The sequence below is a fragment of the Garra rufa genome, chromosome 18 (assembly GCF_049309525.1).
Source record: "Garra rufa chromosome 18, GarRuf1.0, whole genome shotgun sequence".
In the NCBI taxonomy this organism is placed as follows: Eukaryota; Metazoa; Chordata; class Actinopteri; order Cypriniformes; family Cyprinidae; genus Garra; species Garra rufa.
Window position 1 is genome coordinate 42,463,166 of NC_133378.1, and position 20,851 is coordinate 42,484,016.

Sequence of the window (20,851 nt, forward strand, 5' to 3'; positions counted from 1 at the left end):
CAATTTAAAATAAATTAGTTTTTATTTCTGTTAATGTATATATTAATTCAAGTAATGAAGAAAAAAATGGTTTTATGTACAGTTATTAACCCAAGTATGCAAATGTACACGTCTACTGTCTAGAAACAACCTTTTATAAACAACAGAACAAAGATCATATTCATTAACGCATACTAATTTATCTTAACTGTTACACAATGACTGTTTACGTGCAAAAGCACTTGACATTTTTAGCACAAATGAAACCTCATACTCTATACACTAGGGTTTGGAAATCCCCAAAGTTACATATTGATAAAGAATCTATTATTAAGTAGCATAAAAGAGAGAAAAGAGAAATCAGGTCATGGCATTGGGTTCTCACCTGTCCACAAACATGATGACAGTGTTTTGTTTGTCTTTGTGTTTTTCTAGTTCTTTCTTCAGCCATCGAACCTTCTGACCTCCGCCGACGGTCCGGGCCACATCTCCACCCTTCCACTCCTCACCCAGACCCAGAACCTACACAACACAAATATGAACTCGCATACTTGGCGAAATGGATGTCATATGAACTATAGAAACATCAGATTTGAAGGCAAACAGCAGATGTCAAACCTGAACGGTGTAGTTGAACTGTCGGATGGTGCGCATAAACCTCAGGTAGCCATCGGTCACTTCTGTAGCAGCGGTGATCACCAACAGCTCCTCTGAACACACACACACACACACACACTTTGTTAAAAAACATCACTGACTTCACAGCTACTCATTCTGACTACTGGATATTTATAATGGATCAATGTCTACAGTGAAGTGTGGCTGATAAATGTTAACCCTAATGTTGTGTTAGGGTCAATTTGGCTTACATTTGATTTCAAACCGCCTGGAAATGCTAGCTAGATTATTTATTGCTACTTGAAATTTGGTGATTGTTTTATATTTAGGCTTATAAAACTGCATGCAAAGTTTCTACATATAGATGCGTTTTGAAAAAGCTGAACAAATTTTGTTACAACTTTCATATTAAGGTCAATTTGAACCACACTCAATTTGTAAACTGCATGAAATACTAGCAAAATTATTTATTTCTACTTGAAATTTGGAGAATATTTTCAGTTTACACTCATGAATGTGCATGCAAAGTTTCAACATAGAAATGTTTTTTTGGAAAAGCTGTAAAATTTGTGTTACAACTTTCGTGTTTGGGTCAATTTGAGCCCCTCTTAATTTGCAAACCGCTTGAAATACTAGCAAAATTCTTTATTTCTACTTAAAATTTGGTGAATATTTTCAGTTTAGGCTCATAAATGTGTATGCAAAGTTTCAACACATGGATGTGTTTTGGAAGAGCTGTACAAATTTTGTTACAACTTTTATATTGAGGTCAACTTAAGCCACATTTAATATGCAAACCTCTTGAAAGACTGGTTAAACTATTTGTTTTTCTTGAAATTTGGGGAATATTTTCAGTTTAGGCTTATGAATGTGCATGGAAAGTTTCAACACATAGATTTGTTTTGGAAAAGCTGTACCAACTTTGTTACAACTTTCATGTTTTGGTCAACTTTAGCCACACTCAATTTGTAAGCTGCTTGAAATACTAGCAAAATTATTTATTTCTACTTGAAATTTGGAGAATATTTTCAGTTTAAACTTATGAATGTGCATGCAAAGTTTTAACATAGAAATGTTTTTTGGAAAAGCTGTAAAATTTGTGTTACAACTTTCGTGTTTGGGTCAATTTGAGCCCCTCTTAATTTGCAAACCGCTTGAAATACTAGCAAAATTCTTTATTTCTACTTGGAATTTGGTGAATATTTTCAGTTTAGGCTCATAAATGTGCATGCAAAGTTTCAACACATGGATGTGTTTTGGAAGAGCTGTACAAATTTTGTTACAACTTTTATATTGAGGTCAACTTAAGCCACATTTAATATGCAAACCTCTTGAAATACTGGTTAAACTATTTGTTTTTCTTGAAATTTGGGGAATATTTTCAGTTTAGGCTTATGAATGTGCATGCAAAGTTTCAACACATAGATGTGTTTTGGAAAAGCTGTACCAACTTTGTTACAACTTTCATGTTTTGGTCAATTTTAGCCACACTCAATTTGTAAGCTGCTTGAAATACTAGCAAAATTATTTACTTCTACTTGAAATTTGGTGAATATTTTCCGTTTACGCTTATGAATGTGTGTGCAAAGTTTTAACATAGAAATGTTTTTTGGAAAAGCTGTAAAATTTGTGTTACAACTTTTGTGTTTGGGTCAATTTGGGCCACACTCGATTTGCAAGCCACTTGAAATACTGGTTAAAGTCTTTATTATTTCTTGAACTTAAAGAGGTGAATATTTTCAGTTTAGCTCAGGAATGTGCGTGCAAAGTTTCAACACATAAATGTGTTTTGGAAGAGCTGTACACATTTTGTTACAACTTTCGTGTTTGGCTCAATTTGAGCCACATTTGGTTTTCAAACTGTTTGAAATACTGGTTAAACTATTTATATCTTCCTGAAATTTGGAGGATACACTTAATTTAGGGTCATGATTGTACATTCAAAATTTCAAAACAAAGATGTGTTTTGAAAATGTTATACAAAGTTTGTTACAACTTTTGTGTTGGGGTCAAATTGAACCCACACACAATTTAAATTGCTCGAAATACTTGTTAAACTAATAATTTCTTATAGAAATTTGGTGGATATTTTTCATTTAGCATCATTAATGTGCATGCAAAGTTGAGACACATGGATGTGTTTTAGAAAGACTGTGCAAAAATTGTTAAGACTTTTTGTACTGGGGTCAAATTGATTGTTTCCATGTAGTTTGCCAAAACTCAACATAACTCATCATTGAAAAACATATAAAGAGTCAGATAAACCTTTACTGTAGCTTGTCAAAGACTAAAATATGAATTACATGAGAACTTTAAGTTTCAAACTAAGAGACTCAAAGTTTACTTGTCTTCTAAATCTGAAAAATACATGAATGAAGAAATTATCTGCTTCTTCATCTGAGTTTCTCAGTCAAAAGATCTGTCAAAAATATTTTTGGTTATAGTTTTTGGGATCTCTCAGTTACTAGCCATGAAAAGTAGTGTGAGAAACCCCTTTTACCCTCAAATGGGTTTGAGAAAAAGACATAAAAAGGCACAAACAGCAATGAATACTACTTAAAATGCCATGAGATACCATTCATACAAAAAAAAAAGTCACTTCAAATAGTCATTTTTTTTATTATTTGTGTCTGTGCTCATTTTAAACATAAAACATATGTTAAAATTGATAGAAATAACACATTAAAAATAGATGGGAATTATTAAATTTCTCACATATTTTATATTTTAGTGTCTGACAACAGATGTTATCTGTTTTCTGACTCTTTAGTGTTTTTCATATCGTATATTTCCGGCAAATTGCATGGAAACACAAACACAGAAGTTATATCCAGTTTTTGAACACAACAGGAGAGTTTAATTCAATAATGGTGGATAATGCAAATAAATAAATACCTATTTTACATATATGTATTCATAACTCCCTACACCTGAAAATAAATGTATTATGTGGAAATGATTGTTTGATTTTGGAACTAACACAAGGATTAATTAGATACAGGATTCACAGTGCTGAGCATCTCAAAACAGCCAAATATTGGTTGATATCTCATATCTCATGTTTATTCATTGAATCTAGTAAAATAATTCATTTGTGTAGAAATCTTTAATAGAAATCTCCCCACAAAGAGTGTTTAATTCCTTAAAGGCTCAGTGAGTCAGACAGAGATAACCACTTCAAAAAACACTAAAATATCAAAAAAAAAATATATAGACTAATACTAATAATCTGTTGAACATAGTTCATTGATGGAACTGCAATGCGTTTACAGTAGATAATAATGCCAAGTCCATTAAAAAAAAAATCAGAAATACAAAAACAGGTACTTCTGTAGAAGCTTCTGGATCTTCTGTGGTCTTGCAGATCTTCTCACACACACAGGAGACCCAGAAGCAACTTATAAGGACCTTCTTAACCTTTTTAATTTTGTATTTTCAATAAACTTAAACAAATTTACATTGGTTTTCTCAAATGTTTTGGTTTTCTCTTTACAAATGTAACATGGTAAACACAGTTTCGAAGTCAAAACATTACACTTACTACAGGGCGCCTTACTAACTCACAAAAGCTTAAAGTTAAATATGAAAATGAGAACTCAAACTGGTGTCAGAACCGTTTTGACATTTTTGATTAATGTCTTTGATGCCAGAGGGGCTAATACTGATTTGCCACCATTTTACAACAGGACACAAGTATGGTATTTTAACCAAAACAATGCTGACCACAGTGACCTTTTGTTAGGTTCCGATTGGGTTTTGTTTTGCTGACGCATAGATTATAATTCGGATCACTGAGAGCGCAGTTACACTCAGATTTACATCCGACCGGATATTTAAATGCGATGCGTAACAGAAAATGATTTAACGGTTCTTACTAGATTTTCCGGAACGCGGTTCGGTTCGGCAGAGCTGTACAGCGCATAGAATCACGACCAGAATCACGCGCACCGCAGTCATCGCGCTCATGGGTCTCCACACACGTCTCCCTCGGGTTCGGTTCGGCTTCCAGTTGCTCCAGCGCAGAACTCTCCCGAAGTTTTCGGACGCAGAAAAGGAATTTTGCCGTCAACTTGAAGAATCCGCCTCGTTTCCGCTCGGACAGCCAGTGACCGCGGAGTAGAAGATGACGGACAGGAATGCAGCCAATAGGAAAAGCGAACGCGACTGGATCCGACCAATCAGAGCCAGACAAATGGAACGCAATTTCTCCAAATATCACCCCTTCGGCTACAGAAAGAGTGATTGAGGGAGGAGTGCCACGTTTTAGGAATAACTTAACGGGTGTGTGTATATAGCGTTTCTAAAAATATATTATGTAAATACTACATACCAATATATAGTTTTTACATTGTCAAAACATTAAGAAACATAATTATTTTCCTAATTATTTAGGCTATACATTTTAAAAATAAAAATAAAAATATATACATACAGTTGCTTTGTAGCCTAACTGAAAAAAAAAAAGCTTTTAAAAATAGTTTAAAAAAATAGCAAATACATGAAAATTATTAGTGAGTGACCCAAGCTAGATTAGTTTAATCCGACATGTGTTGTAACTAATAGTCATTGACAGTGTTGGGGAAAGTTACTTTTAAAAGTAATGCATTACGGTATTGAGTTACTCCTAAAAAAAGTAACTAATTTCGTTACTTAGTTACTTTTTTATGGGAAGTAATGCGTTAGATTACTTTTGCGTTACTTTTTAAATCTGGGCAGGGCTTGCTTGTTTGTTTTTAATATATAAAAAGTTCTATTTTTGTCAAATGTAAAAGCCTTTTTACATGAAAAGCCTCAGGCTTAGAGAAAAGTAAACTGACGTTTGTACAGTAGACCGCAGAAGAAAAAAATGCCAACTCTTCAGCAATACAAAAAAAGGAAAACAAATTATTATCTTGAGTAATTTTTGCTTATTAGTATGGCTGAATCGGATCATCGAATGTTGGGAGCAAAGACATTGGTTAATAAAATGGGATTAAATACATAAAGGATGGACTGTGTTATTTAACATATTTAATTATTGCAGGTTTGCGTTGAATTTCAGCGTTTTTATTCATTTTGAAGTACACTGAATCTGTTTTTTAGTGAGTGAGATAAATTAATGCATGTCCACATTTATTCTAGAACTAAAGTAACATCTTACTCACAATTTCTTTTGCAGTTTTAAAATTTTAAATCCAAGATTAGGATGAGTTTGTTTCCTCTGGATCCTCTGGAGTGAATGGGTGCCGTCAGAATGCGAGTCCAAACAGCTGATAAAAACATCACAATAATCCACCAGTAATCCACACCACTCCAGTCCATCAGTTAACATCTTGAGAAGACAAAAGCTGAAACAAATCCATCATTAAAACCTTTTTAGCTCAAATACAAAAGTGAAAAAGTGATCTGGTTTGAATCAGGAGAGAAATCTGCACAGTTCAAGCATAGTTTACAAGCCAAAACAGCTCTAAACATAATGGGAACGGACAATATTTGGCCTTAAAGTTGTCCAAATGAAGTTCTTATGCATATTACTAATTAAAAATCAAGTTTTTATATATTTATGGTAGGAAATTTACAAATTATCTTCATGAAACGTGATCTTTACTAAAGGAAGCGTTATTGCATTATGCAATCTTAAAAAATAAAGGTGCTTCACGATGCCATAAAAGAACCTTTTGTGTCTACTGTAAATGGTTCCATAAAGAACTAATAACATCTGAAGAACCTGTCTGTTTCACAAAAGGTTCTTTTGTGGCGAAAGAAGGTTCTTCAGATTATAAAAATGTAAGAAAGAGATGGTTCTTTAAAGAACCTTTGACTGAATGGTTCTTTGTGGAACCAAAAATGGTTATTCTGTGACATGGCTGTGAAGAACCTTTTAAAGCACCTTTATTTTTAAGAATGTGTACTCAATGTATTTTAGTTAAAAAAGGTATTAAGGATTGATTTGTTTCAGCGTTTGTCTTCTCAAGATGTTAACTGATGGACTGGTGTGGATTATTGTGATGTTTTTATCAGCTGTTTGGACTCTCATTCTGACGGCACCCATTCACATCCATTGGTGAGCAAGTGATAGAACGACGCATTTTCACAAATCTGATGAAGAAATCTACACCAAACACCATTTACAAGCCAAAACATCTCTAAACAAATATGTGGCTAGATTTCATTGTGAAAGACAACAAAAGAAGAATTTTTTTTAGAGTTATTATGGATTACAGATTTGTATTTTACTTAAAAATATCTTAATGGTGGATTTGTTTCAGCTTTTGTCTTCTCAAGATGTTAACTGATGGACTGGAGTGGATTATTGTGATGTTTTTATCAGCTGTTTGGACTCTCATTCTGACGGCACCCATTCAAATCCATTGGTGAGCAAGTGATAGAACGACGCATTTTCGCAAATCTGATGAAGAAATCTACACCAAACACCATTTACAAGCCAAAACATCTCTAAACAAGATGTTGTGGCTAAATTTCGATGTGAGAGACAACAGGAAGATGGAGTTTTTTATGTGTGTGTTATTATGAATTACATATATTTCAGTTAAAAATGTCTTAATGATGAATTTGTTTCAGCTTTTGTCTTCTGAAGATGTCAACTGATGGACTGGAGTGGTGTGGATTACTTGTGGATTATTGTGATGTTTTTATCAGCTGTTTGGACTCTCATTCTGACGGCACCCATTCACTACAGAGGATCCATTGGTGAGACAGTGACTGTATTTCATTATCAAGTTCTGACACAATAAAGAGAAACATAAAAACAGTTAAAATCATGAGTTTAATGCTGAAAACTCTCTCTCTCACAAACACACACACACATCTGTACTGTGTTTGCAGCTCATGTTTACGGCACACAAAGTAAATATTCTTCAATTCAAACACAAGCTCAAAGTACAGATTCACACACACACACACACACACACACACACACACACACACACACACACACACAGCAGGACCTCATTTCTTACACAGGAGGTAAGTGAAAAATGAATATGTATTTTCAAGTAAAGTCCATAAGAATCTTGTGAATTATTAGTAATGTTGCAATAATCTGAATCGGTGGATAGACAAAGACTTGTGATCTGTTTTGGTTTGTTTTATATCAGAGATGAGCCTGATTAACAAACCAGACTAACCTTGAGAGAGAAACACTGATTTGTCACAGTATTTCAAGTTCAGAACCATTTCTTCTTCTTCTAATATTATTTCTGGCTGTTTGTTAGTTTTAGAAATGACTTTGTTGTTCTTTTGATGTTAATAAAGTTGTCGATGTTTCATTATACATTTCAGATCAGATCAATGTTTTGGTTATATGTGTCCTTTTTATTTGTAACCCTGGAGCACAAAGCCAGTCTTTAGTAGTATGGGTATATTTGCAGCAATAGCCAACAATACATTAATTTTTCTTTTATGCCAAAATCATTAGGATATGAATTAAAGATCATGTTTCAGTAAGATATTTTATACATTTCCTACCGTAAATATATCAAAACTAAATTTTTGATTGGTAATATGCATTGCTAAGAACTTCCTTTGGACAACTTTAAAGGCGATTTTCTCATTATTTAGATTTTTTTCCACCCTCAGATTGCAAATTTTCAAATAGTTGTCTCTCGGCCAAATATAGTCCTATCCTAACAAACCATGCACCAAGTGTTATTTATTCAGCTTTCAGATTCTCAGTTTTTACCAAATTGACCCTTATGCCAATCAAGGGCTGTAACTGTAAAAGTAACTGGGATTTTTATTTTGGCACTTTCTCTGAAAAAAGTAATTAGTTTTAATACATAAAGGATTCATCAGGTGACAGAAAGGATGTCCAAATGATCTTTTATCTCTTTTCTCTGTATTGAAAAAGTCTTCAACTCTTTTCTAAAGTTATTAATCAGTAAATCGGCGCTTATGTGTGTCAAAGCATTACAGCTTCAATACTCTTAAAATTAGTCCTCATTGTTTAAGTTTCATCTTCTCCTGTGAATCAAAGTTCAGGTTTGCTAACCTCATGCAAAAACAATCGACCAATAGAAACTCTAAACACCTCAGACTGACCTCGTGATCATCTGTGATTGGCTGGAGGAACGTCAGCCCTGTTGTCCGGCGATGTATCTGTGTTTCATTGGTCTGGAAACTGGATTGAAGCCACTTTCAGACTGTCATGCAGCACAAAACCAGTCTTAAATTGCACAAATATATTTGTAGCAATAACCAACAGTACATAGATTTTTCTTAGGATATTAAATAAAGATTATGTTCCATGAAGATATTTTGTGCATTTCCTAACATAAATACATCAAAATTTAATTTTTGATCAGTAATATGCATTGCTAAGAACTTCATATAAACAACTTTAACAGCGATTTTCTCAATATTTAGATTTTTTGCACCCTCAGATTTCCAAATAGTAATAAATGAACGTGATACATACATGATCATGATGTGTTTGCATGTTTGCAGGTCCAGACTCAGTCATCATGAGGGCCGTCGCGTCTGACAGCGGCTCCGTCTCTGTAGGAAACGAATATACAGATGAATTTGAGAATCAAGAGAGCAGTGACGACACCGAGTTCTGGAGGAAAGGTGTGTGAGAGAATAAAAACCTGACAAATCGATGAACACACATCATAAATAATCTGTTAATTCACATGCAAAAAGGTTTGTGCATAGGTTAGGAGACAGAAAACATTATTAGCTCAGTGGAAAAACAATAGAAGTCAAAGGAAAGACCTCACAAAGAGACAAACACAAACGTGTGTGTGTGTTCTTTCTGCCACATTCCTCTGCTCGCTGACTGACTGTAGTTTATTCAGCTGCTCAACCTCCTCTGACCTTTAACATCAGGGTCTGACACACAGTTCTCACCCCCTAGCAACGCCCTAGCAACCACTCAGATCCGCCTAAAGCCTTGTTTAGACGGTCAAATCTGAGTTTTGTGCATGAATCTGATCAGCAAGTGTGAACAGATAAAAATGGCATGATATCCATTTCAAACTACATTCATGTGAGGTTCAAAATCCTATTTGTATGTGACCCTGAAGCACAAAACCAGTCTTAAGTAGCACAAGTATATTTCTAAAAATTACAGATTTTCCTTTTATGCCAAAAATCATCAGGATATTAAGTAAAGATCATGTTTCATGAAGATATTTTGTCAATTTGCTACCATAAATATATCAAAACTTAATTTTTGGTTAGTAATATGCATTGCTAAGAACTTCATTTGGACAACTATAAACACGATTTTCTCAATATTTAGATTTTTTGCACCCACAAATTTTGAAATAGTTGTATCTTGACCAAATATTGTCCTATTCTACATCAATGGAAAGCCTATTTACTCCACTTTCGAAAACCTTTATGATTCAAATTTCTAGAAATCCTTTTCAGTCTAATCGCACGATTCGATTTTGTGTTTTTTTACCACAAGATGTAAAAACATTTTTTATTGAAAACATGCTGAATGTCTTTGCAGAAACAAGTTTTTTTTTTTTTTTCTAACAGAGTAGGCTAAACAAGACATAAATGTCATTAAACAGAAATAGAAAACATAAATCTGGCCAAAATATATTTAAATATATATAAAATATAATGTTAAACAGTGAAGTTCAATTGAAAACATATTTCCAATCTTGCAGTATATATTTATTAAATTATGTATATTTATTAAATTATATATATATATATATATATATTTAAAACTATTTTAGCAAATAAACTTTTGTATATTTTCAAATGTGGAAAAATAATATACATTTGTTTGTTTGTTTATTTTTTTGCCATTTGGGAACAAAACCAGTCTTAAGTAGTATGGATATATTATATATAAATGATAGATTTTTATTTTATGCCAAAAATCATTAGAATATTAAGATCATGTTTCATGAAGATATTTTGTGAATTTCTTACAGTGAATATATAAAATCTTAATTTTTGATTAGTATACACTAACGTTCAAAAGTTTGGGGTCAGTACATTTTTATTGTTTCTTTTTTTTAAGAAATTAAAATTTTATTCACCAAGGATGTATTAAGTTCATAATTAAAAGTTTATTAAAAGTTAACATTGTTATAAAAAAATATATTTTGAATAAACACTGTACTTTTTAAACTTGTTATTCATGAAAGAATCCTGGAAAAAAAAATCACAGGTTCCAAAAAATATTTGGCAGCACAACTGTTGATATTATCCAACATTGATCATTCTAATAATAAATCAGCATATTAGAATGATTTCTGAAGGATCATGTGACACTTAAGACTGGAGTAACAGCTGATGAAAATTCAGCTTTTCATCACAGGAATAAATTCTATTTTAAAGTATGTTAAAATAAAAAACATTATTTTATATTGTAAAAACATTTTGCAATATTACTGGTTTTTTTTCTGTATTTTTAATCAAATAAATGCAGCCTTGATGAGCAGAAGAGACTTCTTTAAAGACTATTACAATTCTTACTGACCCCAAACTTTTGAACAGTAGTGTATGCATTTAGACAACTTTAAATGCGATTCTCTGAATATTTTTTGCACCCTCAGAGAGAATATAGCTGTATTTGTGATTGTGTGTTTAGAGTCGTCGGTGCGCAGGATCGTAGCGGTGCCTTCTGTCGGTCGCGGGCGGTGGCAGGTGTGTGCTGCGATCGGAGGAACGGCTCTGATTCTGCTGCTGCTGATCATCACTGTATCTGTGAGCCGTGAGTAACACATACTAAGAGTATGATATTTTACATTTGTCTAAATTAATTCCTAAAACTGTCTTTCATATCGTCAGTGTACTAGGGTTCATGTCAGAAAACGTTGCATTTATGAGTTGAACGCATATGAAAGCCATCACAAATCGTTACGAATGCGAAACTCGAAACGTTTGTATAGGCATACTATTTTAGCATTCCAGGTACATTTGGAATTTGAATCCCTTTTAATTTATAATTCAATATTGCTCAAAATCAGTCCAAATTTCTGACACTAACGTTACATATCCGTTCCTAACAGACATTTTTGTCTTCTTATTTTTTTAATTAGCGAATTTTCAAAATCGCTTGTAATAAGCTACTAACTTGTCTTGAATGCAGTATAATAAAGTCAAAACGTAAAAGAAATGTAGAGACATTTCAGCTTGGCAAAGCAGTTCATTTCACATTCAAAATGCACTACAACTACCAAAACACTTTATTCAGGTCTCAAATAAACTCATTCTTCCAGAACACTAGCAAAGGTTGACAGCCGACAAACACACTTTGTCAGCCACAAAACAATGACCTAAAAATCACTAACAACATGTAGCATTACACAGTGTTTTCTTGTGTAAAACAAGGACACATCTCTGTTTATAATTGCAATATATATTGTTTATAACTGCAATATATGTTACTGGAATGAATCAGACATGATGCAGAATTCGTCAATATTTTATGTTGTTCATTTATTTATTTTTTTTTGCACTAAGTAATTCCAAAATACAAGAATTTGTATACACACCATCCACTGATACAGATGCAATAGTAATGCTAATCTACTGCATTTTTAGATTTGAAATATGTTTCAATGAAATATTGCTGTTGAATTTTGCTGTCTTATTCAGTTTTGCATTGTTATTGTTTTGAACATAAGTTTGAAAGTTTTGAAAACAGTATGTAAGCACGCGCAATATGTCCTGTACGTACAGAGATTTTTCTCAGTTGTTGTGTCTGAGTGAGAAAACAATTCATGAAATTTGAGAGATGTAGTCATTGAATGCATTTTGTGCCAAAACAATGATAATTGATCTTCAGTTTAGCCCACATAGACTTCTGTTGTGCTCACTGTGTGTAGAGTTTTGCAAAAGTGACCTAAGTATTGAGAAATGTGTCCTAGCGTCTGTAAAAAACTGTAAATAAATTCAACGCAGTCAGACTGAAGTAGTTTAGGTCTATGGTTCTTTTAATTGTGATGATTTGGCTAACATTTATCAAAAACCCACCAATTTACTATCTCAACAAATTAGAATATGGTGACATGCCAATCAGCGAATCAACTCAAAACACCTGCAAAGGTTTCCTGAGTCTCTCAGTTTGGTTCACTACACAATCATGGTGAAGACTGCTGATCTGACAGTTGTCCAAAAGACAATCCTTGACATCCTTCACAAGGAGGGTAAGCCACAAACATTCATTGCCAAAGAGGCTGGCGGTTCACAGAGTGCTGCATCCAAGCATGTTAACAGAAAGTTGAGTGGAAGGAAAAAGTGTGAAAGAAAAATATGCACAGCCAACTGAGAGAACCGCAGCCTTGAGAGGCTTGTTAAGCAAAATTGATGTGTGAAATTCAAAAGGAATGGACTGAGGCTAGGCTAAGGAGAAGAAGAAATGGACTGATGCCCAGTGGTCCAAAGTCCTCTTTCAGTTGAAAGCAAGATTGTATTTTCTTTGGAAACCAAAGTTATAAAGTCTGGAGGAAGGGTGGAGAAGCTCATAGCCCGAGTTGCTCGAAGTCCAGTGTTAAGTTTCCACAGTCTGTGATGATTTGGGACACAATGTCATCTGCTGGTTCTGGTCCACTGTGTTTTTTGAAAACCAAAGTCACTGCACCCCTTTACCAAGACATTTTAGAGCACTTCATGCTTCCTTCTGCTGACCAGCTTTTTAAAGATGCGGATTTCATTTTCCAGCAGGATTTGGCACCTGCCCATACTGTCAAAAGCACCAAAAGTTGGTTAAATGACCATGATGTTGATGTGCTTGACTGGCCAGCAAACTCACCAGACCTCAACCCCATCGAGAATCAAGAGGACAATGAGAAACAAGAGACTAAAAAATGCAGATGAGCTGAAGGCCACTGTCAAAGAATCCTGGGCTTCCATTCCACCTCAGCAGTGCCACAGACAGTAGTTAAAGCAAAATGAGCCCCTATTGTATTGAGTACATATACAGTAAATGGACATACTTTCCAGAAGGCCAACAGTTCACTAAAAAGTTTGTATTTATTGTTCTAATGATGTATTCTAATTGGTTGAGATAATGAATTGGTGAGTTTTTTTTTATTAAATGTGAGCCAAATCTTCCCATTAAAAGAACCAAAGACATAAACTACTTCAGTCTGTGTGCATTGAATTTAATACACGAGTTTCACAATTTGAGTTGAATTACTGAAATTAATAAACTTTCCCATGACAATCTAATTTATTGAGATGCACCTGTAAACACAAAGTGCATAGTTTCCAGACAATATTTTACAAATATTCAGAGCTCGAGCTATCAATAAAAAATAATGTGTTTTGTGTTTTGTTAGATGTGAAGTTTGACAGGAAGTTCTCAACTACAGAGACGAACATACAGAATCTGACGCAAACGCTCGTGAGCGTCATAACCAGTACACGTGAACTAGAGGAACACGGTAATGTAGACTAATAAAAAACTTTCTCTTATCTGGAAAACTAGAAAATTAAAAGTCCCACATGCATTAGTTTTTACACTGATTTTTTCAACTATGTCACAGTATAGATGTAAAATGTGTTTTAAAATGGTCCATGTGTGTGTTCAGGAAGTAAACTGCTTTTGGAGATTAGCAATCTGGAGTTTAACCAAGAGAAGATGCAAAGCATGATTACTGATAGTAAGTAGCACACAAATACGCATGCAGACAAACCAAACTAGAGAAAGCAACGTAAATGTATGCATATATGTGTGTTTAGTGTCGGATTCAGCACAGGCGCTCCGTGACAGAGTTTCGGATCTGAAATGTCAGATTAACAAGATGAGGAACAACGGTAAGCGATGCTGTAGTAGTTTGTCTTGGTTATGTGTTCAAGTCTCATGTGCTGATGGTGACACATGTGTGTTCAGACACGGAGGAGCTGTGCTGTCCTGATGGGTGGCTGCTCTTCTCCTCTCATTGTTATTTCTTCTCTCATGATGGGATGCCGTGGGACGCGGCTAAAGACGAGTGTAAGAAGAGGAGATCAGAGTTACTCGTCTTGAAAAGCAAACAGGAGAAGGTCAGAGCTGATCCGTACTGTACGACTAACGTAACCAGCAGAACTAGACGCATAATTAAACCAATACAACTAATCAACACAACTTAACCAACAGCATCGGACACACAACTAAACCAACAGAACTAAACCAAAACAACTAAACTAACACAACTAAACCAAACCAAAACAACTGATTAACTAACACAACTAAACTAAAACAACTAAATCAACACAACTACAACAGTGGAACTAAACCAAAAATAAAAGTAACAACTAATGAACCAAAACAATCAAAACACCACAAGTACACCAGCAGCACCAATAACACAACTAAACCAACACAACTAAACTAAAACAACTAAACCAACATAAATAAACCAAAACAACTAAACCAAACCAACATAAATAAACTAAAACAATTAAACCAAAACACCTAAAGCAACACAACTAAACAAAAACAGCTAAACCAACAGTAATACACCAAAATGACAAAACCAACACAAATGAACCACAATGACAAAACTAAACAACCTAACCAACACAACTGAACTAAAACAACCTAACCAACATAACTAAACCAAAATTACTAAACCAAAACAACCAACAAAACTAAACCAAAACAACTAAACCAACATTAATACACCAAAACAATGAAACAAACACAAATGAACCAGAATGACTAAATTAAAACTAAACCAACCCTTCTGAACTAAAACAACCTAACCAACATAACTAAACCAAAATTACTAAACCAAAACAACAAACAAAACTAAACCAAAACAACTAAACCAACATTAATACACCAAAACAATGAAACAAACACAAATGAACCAGAATGACTAAATTAAAACTAAACCAACCCTTCTGAACCAAAACAACTTAACCAACATAACTAAACCAAAACAAACCAAAACAAAACAAAACAAAACAAAACAAAACAAAACAACTAAACCAACATTAATACACCAAATAGACGAAACCAACACAAATGAACTAGAATGACAAAACTAAAACTAAACCAACACAACTTAACAAAACAACTTAACCAACATAACTAAACCAAAATTACTAAACCAAAATGACTAAACCAAATTGACTAAACCAAAACAACTAAACCAAAATGACTAAACCAAATTGACTAAACCAAAACAACTAAATCAAAATAACTAAGCCAAAACAACCAACACAACTAAACCAAAATGACTAAACCAAAACAACCAAACCAACATTAATATACCAAAACGACGAACCAGAATGACAAAACTAATACTAAACCAACCCTACCAAACCAAAACAACTTAACCAACATAACTAAACCAAAATGACTAAACCAAAACAACTAAACCAAAATGACTAAACCAAAACAACTAAACCAAAATGACTAAACTAGGGCTGTCCCCGAATAGTCGAAGATTCGATGCATCGATATGCGGAGCCTGATTCGACCACCGATCTCACAGTCGAATCTTCGCGGGTGAAACGAGCATCATACCATTTTGGCAATATGGGGGTGCTCAATGTCTAATTGCACACAGAACTACTGGTTTTGTACGGTTATATTACGTTATATACAGCCTTTGATTATGATAATGCAGTAAAAACAAAAGTGAAAAGAAAGAAGCGTTCAATAAATATTTTTAATGTGTTTGTGAATAAATCTAACCACCCCTGTGACAGACTTAATTTTCACTTGCCCTGATCCATGATGAGATGCGGACCATCTTGACGGCAGGGATTAGGCGGCGATCACACCGAACGCGTTTTTGCAATTGGAGGCGCCTCTTTTGAATGGTTTTCTGTTGGCAGTGAGCGTTCTGCGCTCTGTTTATGCGCCCCCCGCGCCTCGCGTTTTTGCAGGAGCGCTCCGAGCGCCTGAAGTTGAAAAAAAAAAATCAACTCTGAGCGGAAAAACGCCCAACGTCATTCGCGTTCCATTGTCCAATCGAATGAATGGAGAGGCGGGCCTTCTGTTGTGATGGTGAAAGTTTACCGTTGCTTCAAAAGTCCGGTGACTGCAAGAAATGGAGGAGAAACCTTTGGTGTCTATCGTGGGTAACCAGGAGCTGTATTATTTAGGGTTTCTGCTAATATGACAGTTTACTTAACAGCAAAAAACTAAGATTTTAGAGCGTTCGCGCTATAATCCTTTGATTTGACTGACAGGACAGCTGTTTCGGTCGTTGCTTAGCAAAAAAGGCAGTGCTGTGCGCCTCGCGTTTTTAGAACTAAAAGACGCGTTCTGTGTTTTTATTTAAACCTAAATAAGTTCGTCTGTCAGTTGGCAGGCAGTTTTGGTCGCTTTATTAAAAGTTGTTGCTGTGTGCAGTGTGTAAAATAAAATAAAAACTGTTTTACCCTCCTGCTGACTATAGTGTCGTGCCCCTCCCAACCCATTCACACACACACATAGGCCTAGATGATTCGACTATCGGTCGACTATAGAAAGATTCGAAAATTCTGATTCGACTATGAAAATTCATAGTCGGGGACAGCCCTAGACTAAACCAAAACAACTAAACCAAAATGACTAAACTAAAACGACTAAACCAAAATGACTAAACCAAAATGACTAAACCAAAACAACTAAACCAAAATGACTAAACCAAAATAACTAAACCAAAACAACTAAACCAAAATGACTAAACCAAAACAACTAAACCAAAATGACTAAACTAAAACGACTAAACCAAAATGACTAAACCAAAATGACTAAACTAAAACAACTAAACCAAAATGACTAAACCAAAATAACTAAACCAAAACAACTTAACCAAAATGACTAAACCAAAATGACTAAACTAAAACAACTAAACCAAAATGACTAAACCAAAATGACTAAACTAAAACGACTAAACCAAAATGACTAAACTAAAACAACTAAACCACAATGACTAAACCAAAACAACTAAACCAACATTAATATACCAAAACGACGAACCAGAATGACAAAACTACTAAACCAACCATACTGAACCAAAACAACTTAACCAACATAACTAAACCAAAATGACTAAACCAATGCAAATAAACCAAAACAACTTAACCAACACAACTAAATCAAAATGACAAAACCGACACACAATTAAACCAAAACAACTAACAAATTGAAAACCAACAAAACAACTAAACCATTAGTTTATTAACTAACCCACCACCAGCAAACACACAACTAAAGCAGCATGTTTATTCAAACTTAATGAGTGCTCTAGTAATTGTATGCATGTGTGTGTTCAGAGTTTCGTGGTCAGTAAGACCAGGCCGCTGTACTACTGGTTGGGTTTGACTGATGGCCGCACCGGTGAGTGGGAATGGCTGGACGGGACGCCGTACACAGTTGTCAGGAGGTGAGTTTGTGTCTGCTGTCAGAAGCCTTATCAGTCACACTCCAGCATTCGTCACACGTGTGTGTGTGTGTGTGTGTGTGTGTGTGTGTGTGTGTGTGTGTGTGTGTGTGTGTGTGTGTGTGTGTGTGTGTGTGTGTGTGTGTGTGTGTGTGTGTGTGTATACAGTGAATGGATGCCTGGTCAGCCGGATGACTGGAAGGCTCACGGTTTGGGAGGCGGTGAAGACTGTGCTCACTTTCACCACGACGGACGCTATAACGACGACCACTGCTCTCGCCGCTACCGCTACGTCTGCAAAGCTCATGCGTCCTCCATCTGAGACGCCAACACTTCACAACAAAACCAGCAAGCATCTGTGTGAACAGAAACTCTAATAATGTGGAATATTTCATGATAGAAAAGGTTACAGATTCTTATATTTACTGTATATAAACAACAAAAATGTTATAATTTGTTTAATTTTTGCTTTATATTGATTTTAGAGGCATGACAATGTATGTATTTTAGTTTAGTTTCTCACTTTACTATGCTACAAAAATGCTGCTCTGGATAAAAGCACCTGCTAAATAAATAAATGTAATGTATTTTTGATGCTACTGCCACATTTAAAGGAATAACTCACCTAAAAATGAACTTCAGCTATAAATATCCTCATCCCTTGGCCATTTAAGATGTGATGAGTTTGGTTCTTCATCTGATTTGGAGAAGTGGATCCTCTGCAGTGAATGGGTGCCGTCAGAATGAGAGTCCAAACAGCTGATATAAACATCACAATAACCTATATGGATTATGCACTCAATGTATTTGAGTTAAAAACTTCTTGATGGATTTGTTTCAGCATTTGTCTTCTTAAGATGTTAACTGATGGACTGGAGAGGTGTGGATTACTGGTGGATTATTGTGATGTTTTTATCAGCTGTTTGGACTCTCATTCTGACGGCACCCATTCACTCATCTAGAAACAACTCATCTACATCTTGGATACCCTGAGGGTGAACACAATATGAGTCAATGTCCTTTTTTGTGTTGTTACAGTAATGTTGTGATTATGTTACTATAATGCTGTACTATGTTTAGATCATTTCTAAGTAATAATTTACTACTATTGCAATGTGAATGTAAAGTGAATATAAACATGATGCATCAAAATGTTTCACAGATCACAGAGAATCTAAAAAATAGTTAATAGTTTATTAATAAATACTGTATTTTCTCCAGATAAAACATGTATGAATTCATCTATATAAATCACTTATATTGTCCCATTTTGTTCAAGCACAATTTTTCAATGCAATATCTCAATCAGTAATTAAGAGCAAAATGATTTATATTTAAAGAAAAAAAACAACACTATTTTTTTAATTACACAATATTTGTGACAAACATATAAGATTTCTTTAAAAAAAAATATATAATTACTAATTAAAATATAATTCCTAATTGCATTACTGTGCAAAAGTTTGAGGTCAGTATAATTTTATTTTATTTTTTGGAAGAAATTATTCCTTTTATTGATCAAGGATGCATTAAATTTCAAATAAATGCTGCTCTTTCTATGCTGACTTTCTATTAATTCTTGACTCCTGAAAAATAAAATGTATGATGGTTTCCCCAAAACTTTTGTGCAGCACAACTATTTTGAACATTGCTAATAATCAGAAATGTTTCAGCATATTAGAATGATTTCTGAGGGATTATGTAGCACTGAAGACTGCAGTAATGATGCTGAAAATTCAGCTTTGACCACAGAAATAAAATACACTTTAACAGATATTCACATAGAAAAAAAGCTAAAAAGCTATTTTAAATTCTAATAATATTTCATAATTTTACTGTATTTTTGATCAATTGGTGAGACTTCTTTAAAAGACATTTAAAATCTCCAAACTTTTGAACAATACTTCTATCTCTCTAAGGTGGGTTTGACATTTCTATCACGTGAGTTTTTAGAGGCAGCGCTGCTGCTCTTCCGCTGTTGTGCAGCAGGGGGCGACAGATGAGCACTTCCTGCAGGCGTCTGCTGCAGTTTGTGGTCCTGAGAGAGTCTGAGCGATGCTGTGCGAGTCAGCGGAGCTGGTTTAGGCTGGTTTCCAGGAGCGGTGATGTGGCGCGTTGTTGACGCCGAGGTGTTGCGAGCGAAGCTGGCCGGTTTGATTGGGCAATTGCGTGCTGAGGTTTGAGAACTGCTACGGTCGAGGCCATTGAATGCAGCGGGACACATCTTCTCCTCTGGTCGAACCACTTGTGTCTTCTTTGGGATGTTGAGGACGTTTCGTCCGGGTTGCTCTTGAATCGTCGCAGCAGAACTACTGGGCTGCCGGAGAGGAACAAACTTCCTCAAACTCATGGTTTCAGAGGAGCTCACACATTTAAGAGATGATAATGATGAAGATGATGGTTTAATAGGAGATGAAGGCGATTTCGCAAGAAGAGATGGTCTGTTTTTAGAGCTGAAGGTTTGTTTCACCCCAGAGCTGGTTCTGAGTGAATCTTTCACAGGTTGGACTCTTTCAGAGGTCTTCTTCTCCGGTCGAACCACTTGCGTCTTCTTTGGGACGTTGAGGACGTTTCTACTTTGGGAAGTTGAGGACGCAGAACTACTGGGCTGCCGAAGCGGAACAAGCTTCCTCAAACTCACGGTTTCAGAGGAGCTCACACATTTAGGAGATGATAGTTTAATGGAAGATGAGGGCGATTTCAGAGCAATAGATGTTCTGTTTTGAGAGCCGAAGGTTCGTTTGCTGATTGTTTGTTTCGCTCCAGCACTGTTTTTGAGAGACTCTTTCATAGGTTGGACTTTATCTTTAGGTTTGCTCTCTGACTGATTATTGATAACCTCTGATTCTACTACTAAACTGATGTGTGAAGGGTCAAAGGTCACATCTGGAGTCACTTCTTCATTTCCCGGAGTTTCTTGACATTGTGTTTGAAGGTCGTTGTTCTGCAATTCCTGTATGGAAAAAGTCTTATTT

At 35.0% G+C, this 20,851-nt stretch overlaps 2 protein-coding genes across 2 annotated transcripts in view; one reads left to right on the forward strand and one right to left on the reverse strand.

The window, feature by feature from the left end:
* Positions 1–4,635, reverse strand: part of LOC141290762 (multifunctional procollagen lysine hydroxylase and glycosyltransferase LH3-like) — a 32,527-nt gene extending 27,892 nt beyond the window's left edge. The window contains exons 1-3 of the mRNA XM_073822873.1: positions 4,473–4,635; positions 598–689; positions 365–501 (exon numbers count right to left, since the gene is read on the reverse strand). Coding sequence (XP_073678974.1) covers positions 365–501; positions 598–689; positions 4,473–4,563 — 320 coding nt within the window. The 5' untranslated portion in view covers positions 4,564–4,635. The remainder of the gene's footprint in view (positions 1–364; positions 502–597; positions 690–4,472) is intronic.
* A 2,855-nt stretch (positions 4,636–7,490) lies between these two features.
* Positions 7,491–19,525, forward strand: LOC141291298 (C-type lectin domain family 10 member A-like). Its single transcript, XM_073823474.1, has 9 exons — positions 7,491–7,563; positions 9,043–9,165; positions 11,156–11,278; positions 13,851–13,955; positions 14,103–14,174; positions 14,254–14,328; positions 14,405–14,556; positions 17,770–17,879; positions 18,045–19,525. The coding sequence occupies exons 2-9, from the start codon at positions 9,060–9,062 to the stop codon at positions 18,196–18,198; spliced, it is 897 nt and encodes a 298-aa protein (XP_073679575.1). The 5' UTR covers positions 7,491–7,563; positions 9,043–9,059; the 3' UTR covers positions 18,199–19,525.
* The last annotated feature ends 1,326 nt before the right edge of the window (positions 19,526–20,851 follow it).